The sequence below is a fragment of the Pseudonaja textilis genome, chromosome 6 (assembly GCF_049901715.1).
Source record: "Pseudonaja textilis isolate UNSWEBS1 chromosome 6, rPseTex1.2, whole genome shotgun sequence".
NCBI lineage: Eukaryota > Metazoa > Chordata > Lepidosauria > Squamata > Elapidae > Pseudonaja > Pseudonaja textilis.
Genome location: NC_141995.1, coordinates 47,488,943 through 47,499,710, shown reverse-complemented (window position 1 = coordinate 47,499,710; position 10,768 = coordinate 47,488,943). Strand labels below are relative to the sequence as shown.

Sequence of the window (10,768 nt, the reverse complement as noted above, 5' to 3'; positions counted from 1 at the left end):
ACCAACCGATGGAACAGAAGTTGCCTTCGGAAGTTGTGGGAGCTTCATCCCTGGAGGCTTTGAAGAAGACATTGGACAGCCACCTGTCTGAAATGGTCTAGGGGGAGGGGGTTGGACTAGGTGACCTCCAAGGCTCCCTTCCAAACTGTTACCCCATTCTATGGAATCCACAGCCCTTTTGAAGGAGAGGCCTTTTTAGCTGCTTCCCGGCTTGAGATGTTGCTGTGATGGAAGAAGAAGGCGGGAGAGAGAGATGCAGGAGGCCAGCCTGCCTCTGTGTGGTATGTGTGTGTGTGTGTGCGTGCGTGCGTGCGCACATGCGAGTGTGTGTGTGGCCGGGGAGAGCGAGTGTGCGGCTTAGTTAAGCCTAATGTGGTTAAAAGCTTTAATATTGATGGCCTGTCAACTTTGTCCCGATTCTTTGCCTTTCAGTTAAAAGGTTTTTGTTGTTGTAGCTTATGCAGTGGCTCCGTTGCTATGGGAACGTGACATCGAAATGACGTCCCTCTGTTTAAAAGCTTTTAGCTAAATTCCAGCCTGTCAGATGTGCTAGGCCCCATCTTCTGCCGCCAGCCACGGCTGTGCCGGAGAGCCGCCCACGGGCGGCAGCTGCCATGGCTGCCACCCCGACCCCTGCCTGCCTGCTCTCCGTCCAGAGCGAGAAGCACCGCCGGGCGCGCAACTGGACCGAAGCCGAGATGCGAGGCCTGATGCTGGTCTGGGAGGAATTCTTTGAGGAGCTCAAGCAGACCAAGAGGAATGCCAAAGTTTACGAGAAAATGGCCAACAAACTCTTCGAAATGACGGGTGAGATCCGGCACGGAGAAGAGATCAAGATCAAAATCACCAACATGACTTTCCAGTACAGGTGAGGTGGAGGAGGTGGAGGAGGATGCTGGGAGATGCCCGGGGTATCTCAACGCCCGCTCCGTGGATCCTTGTAGCCCAGGGGTGCCTCCCTTGCTAGCCACCAATGTCCCAGCAGCCTTACTGGGAAACAAGAGAGGGCAGCCCGAGAACCAGTGGGCACGGGGAGGAGCCAGAGGTGCCAGGGTGGCACCATTGGATTCCACAGGGGTAACAGTCGGCCAAGCCAAATCAACCTTTCCCAGGGAACCTCTGTGCCAGGGGCCGCCAACCTTTTGGACCTCAGGGACCACCACCAAACTCATAATTTCAAATCCTAAAAAGACTTCGGGTAGCCACAAATGTAGCCAGAGATCCATTAACATCACAGTTCTGCTTCTGGGAGTCAACCAGGATTATTCCTGGTTAAATCTGTGGCTCTTTGAGGGATTACACTGACTAAACCAGGGATCGCCAACCGTTTGGACTTCAGGGACCATCGAACTGGTAATTTTAAATCCCGCAGAGCACTAATATGAATTTTGACTGACGGTGGCTTGCTGACATTGGTGGGAAAGTCGGTCCCATATGCCAGAGCTGCAGGAGCCACAGGGCTGGCCCTTTGGTCATCTCAGAGCAGCTGCTCCTCCACCCGGGTGCACCGGCCTGCCATGGACTGGAGGAGCTGCTCCAGGGTGACCAAAGGGCCAGTCCTGTCACTCCTGCAGCTCTGGAATAGGGGACCGACTTTCCCACCAACGTCAGCAAGCCACCCCAGGGCGGATTTCCCTCCCCCGCCATTGGTCTCACTTTCCAGTTCCAGCTCGCGTTGCTCTACTCAAGGTACGGTTTGCGCTCGGCCAAACGGTAGGGACCATGTGGACAGCACAGCCTTGTGTTCCTGCATAACCTGGATTAATTGCTTTGGGGACGGGGGGACATTTCTCTGTGGACCACCAAAATTTTCTCGCAAACCACCAGTGGTCCATGGCCCACTGGTTGGCGACCACTGCTCTGTGCCCATCTGGGTCCCTCTTGCCCCTGAACCCAGACAGTTGGCCTCTCCAGACAGCAGCACCTGGCATTGTTGCCGTCCAGACCTAGGAAATGCCATCTGTGCCCTTCCAAAGGGAGAAAAGAAAGGGGGGAGGGGGCGGCAGGCATGGTTCCTATTTGACTGCCCCGATCTGTTCTTGGAGGGCATTGAATGCCTGCCTGGCCACCTGGGAGCTTTTGCTATGCCCTTTCCCCAATGCCGGGGTGCCCAAGGTATTCAGAAGTACATCCACTTTGGCCTGCTTGCTTGAGTTAAAAGATTCACTCAGTCCTCCCTCGGTCAATGGAGGGCAACTCCAAAGAGCCCTGAAAGCATTTTAGGATGTGAAGGACTTTTGTTTGTCTTTTTTGATCTGGGGTGCCTGTAGCCGAAGGTAGGGCAAGGGCTCCTCCCGCATGGCAGCAGGGGCGGCCATCTTGATTATTTTGCATCCTCTTCGATCGGTTTTAATTTTCACCACAGGGAAATTGTCCCCAACAAGTTTCTGGGTAGGCAGAGAGCAGAAATCCGACGTGCTTCAGGACTGATGGCCTAGAGAGATTGCAGGAACGAATTGGGAAAATCAAAGAGGCTGAGAATGCTCTACTGGTCTGAATTTATCCCAGTCTTTGTGCTCTGAATTTTTTTCCTCAGAGTCAAAAAGAGAGGAGAGAGATGGAAAGGAGGGAAAAATGCTTTTAATTAAGAGTTGCCAACTCGCCATGGGACAAGAGCTACACTAATATTGAAGAAATCATGGACTAGAATCACAAAAGAAAGGATGCCGAAGGAAGGGCAAAATGAAATGTCACCACAACAATTAAAATAACTTTTAAAATTATTTGAAATAATTAAATTGAATTGTTTAATTGTGAGTTGGCTGTGGTGAATTGGTCATGGCAAGTTAGCCATAGTGAGTTGGCTGTGGCAAGTTGGCCATGGATACTTGACCATGGAGAGTTGGCCGTGGCAAGTTGGCCATGGTGAATTAGTCATAGCTGGCCATGGTGAATTGGTTGTCACAGGTTAGCCATGGTGAGTTGGTCATGGCAAGTTGGCCATGGGGAGTTGGCTGTGGCAAGTTGGCCATGGAAACTTGGCCATGGTGAGTTGCCTGTGGCAAGTTGGCCATGGTGAGTTGCCTGTGGCAAGTTGGCCATGGTGATTTGCCTGCAGTGGCATGGTGATTTGCCTGTAGGCAAGTTGGCCATGGTGAGTTGGGTGTGGCAAGTTGGCCATGGAGAGTTGGTCATAGCAAGTTGGTCATGGTGAGTTGACCATGGCAAGTTGGCCATGATGAGTTGGCTATGATGAGTTGGCTGTGGCAAGTTGGCCATGGAAACTTGGCTGTGGAGAGTTGGCCATGATGAGTTGATCATAGCAAGTTGCCCATGGTGAGTTGGCTGTGATAAGTTGGCCATGGTGAATTGGCTGTGGCAAGTTGGCCATGGTGAGCTGGTCATGGAGACCTGGCCATGGTGAATTGTCATAGACCCTAACCTGGGGTCCTTGCAGATGTCTTTGGCGATCTTCTCTGGGGTGGGAGGATTCTATTCTATTCTATTCTTATTCCTATCCTATCCTTATTCTATAGTCAGCTGCTAGATGCCCTATTTTATGGTGAACTTCTCTTATTTCCATGGGTGTGACACACCTTTGCCTACCTGATTGTGTTTTTTGTCATCCCAGGAAATTAAAATGCATGACCGATAGTGAAACTTTGGCACCCGATTGGCCTTATTTCAAAACCATTGATAGAATATTATCTAAAGTTTCGGAGCACAACGATGTCAAGATTCACGATAGCCAGCAGCCAGGCCCTTCCACCTCACAGACGGAAGCCTCCCAGTCGCCCTCCACCAAATCAGCACCTCTCTATTTGCCCTATAACCAGTTCCCGTACGAAGGACGAGATGAATTCTTCGAAGACGCGCATTCGGACAGCTCCTCCAGCCTAATTTCGTATAAATTAAGGTAAAACACCCCACATTTTTACTTTCAAAGGTGATGGTGGGGTTGGGAAGTCAGAAGGAAACAGCTGAGGGGTTTAGTATTGCACACCAAAAAGAGAAATCTGCACCACCTTTGTACCAATGGACCGTTCAGATCAACTTTTGCCTTAAGGTGAGACGGGGAAAGGAAAATTTCAAGCAATGCTGTCGATCAGAAGAGAGCTGGAAGGGACCTTGGAGGTCTTCTAGTCCAGCCCACTCCTTAAGCAGGAGAACCTATATAATCTCAGACAAGTGACTGCCCGTTCTCTTCAGCGATGAGGCACCCACAACTTCTGGAGGCAACTTCTGTTCCACTGGTTAATTGTCCTCCCTGTTGGGAAGTTTCTCCTTAATTCCAGGTTGCTTCTCTCCTTGGTTAGTTTCCATCTGTTGAATCAGAATAAAGGTGGAAGGGACCTTAGAGGTCTTCTAGTCCAGCCCACTGCTGAAGCAGGAACCCTATATAATCTCAGACCAGTGACTGGCTAGTCTTGTCCTAAAAACCTCCATTGATGAAGCAACTTCTGAAAGCAACTTCTTGTTCCACTGGTTAATTGTCCTCATTGTTAGGAAGTCTCTCCTTAATTCCAGGTTGCTTCTCCCCAGGGATGGGATCCAACCGGTGTAACAACCGGTTCGGTGATTTATGTTCTGCTTCACACGCATGCACGCCTGACGCACACTGCACACGCGTGTGGAACATTGTCAGCTTGCTGCCTGGACAGCTGAGCAGCGCTGCGTGCAGGGAAGCAGCGTTTGAAAAAGCACTTTTTTTTCCTGCTTTTTCAACCATAGCTGTGCCACGCAAAGCAGCTGAGGTTGAAAAAGCAGGACATAAAGGACAGGTAAGAACCCAGGCAGGCAGGTGGGCCAAAACAGCAGCAGACATAGAACCGGTTCTGTGTCTGCTGCTCTTCAGAGCTACCGGTTCTACAGAGGTGGACAGAACCGGTAGAGTCCCACTTCTGCTTCTCTCCTTGATGAGTTTCCATCCACTGAATCAGAATAGAGTTGGAAGGGAACCTTGGAGATCTTCTAGTCCAACCCTGTGATCAAGTGGCTGTCCAGTCTCGTCCTAAAATCCTCCAGTGTTGGAGCACCCACAACTTCTGAAGGCGACTTCTGTTCCACTGGTTAATTGTCCTCACTATTAGGAAGTTTCTCCTTAATTCCAGGTTGCTTCTCTCCTTGATGAGTTCCCATCCATTCAATCAGAATAGAACTGGAAGGGGACCTGGGAGGTCTTCTAGTCCAGCCCCCTGCTCAAGCAGGAGACCCTAGACCATTTCAGACAAGTGACTGGCCAGTCTCTTCTTGAAACCCTCCAGTGATGAAGCACCCATAACATCTGAAGGCAACTTTTTGTTCCACCGGTAAATTGATCTCCCTGTTATTCTCCTTAATTCCAGGTTGCTTCGCTCCTTGATTCGTTTCCATCCATTGTTTCCTGTCCTGCCTTCAGGTGCTTTGGAGAATAATTTGTCCCTCTCTTCTTTGTGGCAGCATCTCAAATACTGGAATATTGCTATCATGTCCCCCCCGCAGTCCTTTTCTCTAAGACTAGCCAAACTCAGATCCTACAACTGTTCATCATATGTTTTAGTCTCCAGGCCTTTAATCATCTCAGTTGCTCTTCTCGGCTCTTTTTCCAAAGTCTCAATATATTTTTTTTTTAATGTGATGACCAAAACTGGATGTGGTATTACAGGTGTGGTCTTAGTAAGAATTTTATAAAGCAATACTAATAGTTTGCGTGATTTTGATTCCAGGCCTCTGTTTATCCAAGCAAAGATTGCATTAGCTTTTTTGGCTACTGCTGCACACGGCTGGCTCATGTTTAAACAATTATTCCAAAGTCCATGAAATCTCTTGCTTCTACAATTTTTCAAGCTTTTCTCTTTCTTTTTATTCTTCTGTATTACCTCCTATCATTATTAAGCGGGGATGGGATGCGTCCTTGAATTATTTTGATATCATAACATTGCAAAGACGATCACAACGCACGAGGCAGGGTTTTCTTTTTTTTAAAGTTTTTATTCAAGATTTATAAAGTTAAAAACAGACAAACATAAATACATTTCGTAGCAGGCTTTGAGCAGTAGTTATACTTACACATTTCCATTATTGACGTGTTATACCTTGTTACAATAACTTCTTTGTTCTTTTAATGTCTTTAATTATATATGTATAAATTTACAATTAGTTACATGTCACCCTTGTTTCCAATATATTGTCAGATTATCAGATTTCTCCTTTTCTTTAACCAATCATACCGGATGTCCCATACTTTGTAAATAGTCACTATCTTGATTATTTTTTAAGAATTTAATTAGTCTATCCATCTTAGCAGACTCAGGTATTTTATTAATTACCATGCTTTCTGAGGGGGGTCGTAGCAAGTTTCCAATTTTGGGCAAAGCTTAATCTGGCTGCAGTTAAGATCTGCAAAATCCGGTATTGTTGTTTCTTTTTCAGATTTAGTTCTATCATGCCTAGTAAAAAGATTTCAGGTTCAGATTTTAATTTCTGTTTTGTTATTTCTAATATCCAGATTCTTAATTTTTTGCCAAAATGTCTGTGCCCACGGGCGAGCCCACCGCCTGTGGAAATATGTTCCTTGAATGTAGTTGCCCTTCCAGCAGTTTGGTGTCATATTGGGGAACATCTTGGCTAATCTCTCTGGCAATAAGTGCCAGCGATGGGTGTTGGTTTTTGTTTTTTTTAATGCCGAAGCTTTTCCGTTTCAGAACAGAAGAGCGACCGGTGAAGAAGAGAAAAGTGCAGAGCTGCAGTTTTCAGAAGAAGAAATTGAAGCTGATGGAGGCCATGCTGGAAGAGCAGAAGAAGCTGAGCAGGGCCATGGAGGAAACGTGTCGCGAAGTGCGAAGGACTCTGGACCAGCAAAACATTATCCAGGTCCAGAGCCTGCAGCTGCAGGAACGAATGATGAATTTGCTGGAGAAGATGATCACCAAAGCCAATGTTTAAATTCCTACCTGGAGGGGAAAAAGAAAAAGGAAGCAAAATTAACCTGTTTTGATAGAAATGGCTTATTTCATATCCCTAGGAGAGCTCCTCCTTTCCAGGTAAATCGAAACGGTTAAAGAGACAGCTTCCCCTCCTTGCAGGATAATTCTTTAGCAAATAAAATTCGGGCTTGATAAGAGGAGTTTATTTGGTGGGAGAGGAATGGCAGGGAATCCGATCAGAGGTGGTAGTCAGCCAGTTTGGACTGGTTCTGGAGAACCCAGGACCCACCCTCTCCTTTGGAGCCAAGGCTGATCGTCAGTGGTGTTCCTGAAAGAAACCCAAAAGGCAGGGCTGCAAGGGGGGGGACGACTTTCACGCTAGGAACCCATCGCTCCACGTAGACCTGGGCTGTCATCCAACGATTGACATCAGGGCTGTCCTTGCTCTCTGCTCTCTCCTGAGGCCCAAGGAAGGTGTTTTGCTTCGAAACAGGAGGGTCAACTAGGGCAACCCCCTGTTTTCTAGGCCTGCCTTTTTTGGCAGGCGAGGGGAGGGGTGCGACAGGCCTTAGAGGTGGAGCTCTCACCTCACAATCAGGAGGCTGTAAGGTCGATCCTAGGGAGAGGCAGCTATTTCTCTCTCTGGGGACAATGAAAATATATCCACTGAACAAGACTCCGCATTGGAGATAGGAAAGGCATCCGGCCAGTAAAGCTCCGTTTAGTCGCCCAGACTCCACCCCACAAGGGGTTATGGGTTAAAAGATGATGATTTTGGCAGTCGAGAGCTTTCGACTTGTATTGTTGAATTCAAGTCGAGATGTTTTGTGGAACCGGGAGGGGCGGGGGGGGAAGGGGGCTCCCGGATGTTCTGCCGGGGGGGACGGACCTTGAACGGGATGAGATAGAGGAAGCAAAGGCCGTTGCCCAGAGTCTGCTTAATCCATTCAGCCTTCTTCTCTTTCTGTTTCTGATTGACAGTTCACGAAATTTAAATCCAACCCCGATCTCCGAGAATCTCCTTTCCGCGCTTTGACACATTTGGTTTCCTGCTCGAGAAACAGCGCCGATCTTAACGGCGCTGAAGTGGGGGGGGAAACCAAAGGCAAGTGATGAGAAGCCATCTCCGGAAGGCTTACGGGACCAAAAGATGGAGTCACGGCTGCAAAATTCAAACCTTCGGTCCAAGACCACAGAGAAGAAAGAGGAGCCAGGCAACATCAGGATGAGGCTGTGGGGACACACTGTGCTGGACAGGAGGCAGGGAAACAGAAGCTGGGAAGAAAGACACGGGGACGGTCCCTGCAGGAAGTCCCTAGAAATCCCACCCTCACCCCGCAAAAGATCAGGGAAGGACTGGCTGACCAGGTTGGCTGGATTCCCCTCTGCCATTAATCCAGATCTTCCTCCTCCTCCTCCTCATCTTCCTTCTCTCTCATCGGAGACGCCAGAATATCTCGAGGATAATTCAAATGCACTCAATGATCACCTACATTGGGGAAAACGATAGGAAAATTCGGAAGGAACTCTTCTACTTGCGAATAATGCGGGGTGGGGAAAAAATACACAAGGAGGATTGTGTGCCTCCAATTTATTTATTATGTTCCGTTCTACGAAGCATAGTTCTTTTCCAGAGGATATGTGCTAAAACGCGGTTAGTTTTAAGAGACATTTAAGAGAGACAGAAAATGTTATTTATATTTTAAATACAACACGAAGGCCTAGCAATTCTATTCCAAAATTATACATTTTCTTTCTCCTTCCTTATGGGGTGTGTACGTATGGAATCATAATATTCTGGGATCACATCAGAAAGGAGTGACAACCCTGAGTGAAACGGATATTAAACCTTCAGCTTTTAGGCTGAATCCTAAAAATCCTTTTATACTCGGATTTGGGCGAAGAAAAGGGTCTGGATGGAATTTGGAAGGCTGGCACCCAATTGATGTTACTGCAGGAATATCAAAAGAAACTCGGTTGTTGAGGGTGGAATGTGGTGACACACCCTAACTCTGCCTGCTCGGGGCCGAGACAGTTTGAGTTGAAAGCCAAGCTGAAGAAGAAGAAGAGATGGTCTTTATAGACAGGGCATAAGTTAAGTAAACATAGTGAAGGGAAGCCAAGTAGAATCCCTTCCGGTAAGAGAATGGAGGGCATGGAGATGGATGGATAGATGGATGGATGGATGGATGGATGGATGGATGGATGGATGGAGTATTCATCTCAGAACATACAGAAAAGGAAGCTGTATTTATGCCTCAGTTTGGGGAGAGAGAACCAGAAGTCCAGCTTTGGCTGGACTTTAAGGAGCGGGAGGTAACCCAGCCAGAAGGGACACCAAGCTGAAGAGACATGTGTGAGGCAGGATAAAGCTACAGTGTTTCCCTGAAAATAAGACTCTGTCTTATATATATTTTTTTTGCCACCAAAAAAGGCACCAGGTTTTGTTTTGGGGGAGGACGTCATCCACTGACTAACCTCACTTGCGTGTGTCGCCCCCGGCCTCCTTTTCGCTGTCAGAGGCCTTCAGGAACTTCTTCTTCTGCAGCCAGCAAGGCTTTCCTGAAGGCCTCTGCAGCTGATAATTGAGATCAGGATCGATCCAGAGGTTTGTTATCAGCTACAGAGGCCTTCAGGAAAGGTTTGCCAGCTTTGCTGGCTGCCGAAGAAATGGGTTGGCCAGGCAGGTGTCGGAGTGTGCGAGGCTTGGCTACAACTGTCCGAAGGATGGGAGGGCAACTCCACCCTCCCATCCCCATCCTAGCTTAATTTTTACCTGTGCACTCTGGAGTGGGCGGGATCTTAATTAGGGCTTATTTTGGGGGTAGGACTTATATTGGGTGCAAGTGTAAAAATCAAGCTAGGACTTACTTTCAGGGTAGGGTGTATTTTTGGGGAAACAGGGTAATTTCTGGATACCAGGAGGTGGATGTTCCCACTGAGCTAAAGAGTTTGAAAAGGCCTCTTGAGTATTTTTTTAGTCCTCATCCTGTCAACTAAAAATGTGTTCCCTCATAATGAATGTCGGGGATGTAGGATATATCCCCTAATATATACACAGAATGTACGTACAATAGAACCTCTGGTGACCACCATAATTCATTCCATAACTTTGGTTGCAACCCTATTTGGTCGTGATCTCAACCTAATTTTGGAAATTTGGTGCTTACAAAAATAAAATGGCGCGGAAGGGGAAATCAGCTGTGGAAAAAAAAATTGTGAATTTCTTAGTCGGAACCCGATTTGGTGGTGGTCCTAAGTGTTCCAGACCAGAGACTCTACTGCATGAGGGGATTTTAACACAACGCCACTTTTTCCAAAGGATTTAATGTTCACCCAGTAGAATTGTAAAATGCTGGTCGCATGTAGAAAGCAACTGCGAGAAATCAGCATGATCAAAACAGGCTGGCAGTTCTCGACTTACGACATTTAGTGAGTCTTGCCCTGTTCTACGACTTTTCTTGCTATCGTGGTTAAATGAATCACCGCAGGTTCTTAAGCGGATCTGGCTTCCCCATGGGGGTGCCCCCGAGACAAATCGTGAGAAAGGATTGTTCAGTTTCTGTAATCCAGGCCCGTGGTATGTGGTAGGCGCCAGAGCGGGTTAAAACTTTTTTCAAACAACGTTAAAAAAAGAATAGGGTTGCATGTGGGACATCGGAGCCCAAAAGAGAGAAGAAAGAAACATGCAATCGTTAGAAAAAAGCTCTCCAGCCTGTTGATTGTTCATCAGTAGGGATTTTGCAATAAACCATCATATTCCCAAGGAACAGCACAGCTCAGAGTAATCCAGAACACCATTTGTTGCCGGAGAAATTTCCCACCTGAAAGGGAGGGTTTTTTGAATCTAACTCTCCTTCTTTGAGGCAAATATGAGGTTTTTCTTTCTTTAAAAAAAAAAATGTTTGTAAACTGTCTTTTTC

General features: G+C 47.3%; 1 protein-coding gene across 3 annotated transcripts; it reads left to right on the top strand.

The window, feature by feature from the left end:
* The first annotated feature begins 297 nt into the window (after positions 1-297).
* MSANTD1 (Myb/SANT DNA binding domain containing 1) lies at positions 298-10,530 on the top strand. Of its 3 annotated transcripts, none has more exons than XM_026699774.2 (4): positions 298-868; positions 3,572-3,856; positions 6,624-6,962; positions 7,827-7,937. In XM_026699774.2, exons 1-3 carry the CDS (start codon positions 615-617, stop codon positions 6,862-6,864), a joined length of 780 nt encoding a protein of 259 aa, XP_026555559.1. In that variant the 5' UTR covers positions 298-614; the 3' UTR covers positions 6,865-6,962; positions 7,827-7,937. The 3 variants fall into 3 exon arrangements, with proteins under 3 accessions (XP_026555559.1, XP_087792659.1, XP_087792660.1); XM_087936533.1 differs by having other exon boundaries at positions 330-868; positions 6,629-6,962; positions 7,827-10,530; XM_087936534.1 differs by lacking the exons at positions 6,624-6,962; positions 7,827-7,937 and adding an exon at positions 5,052-5,231 and having other exon boundaries at positions 470-868.
* Positions 10,531-10,768: the final 238 nt, after the last annotated feature.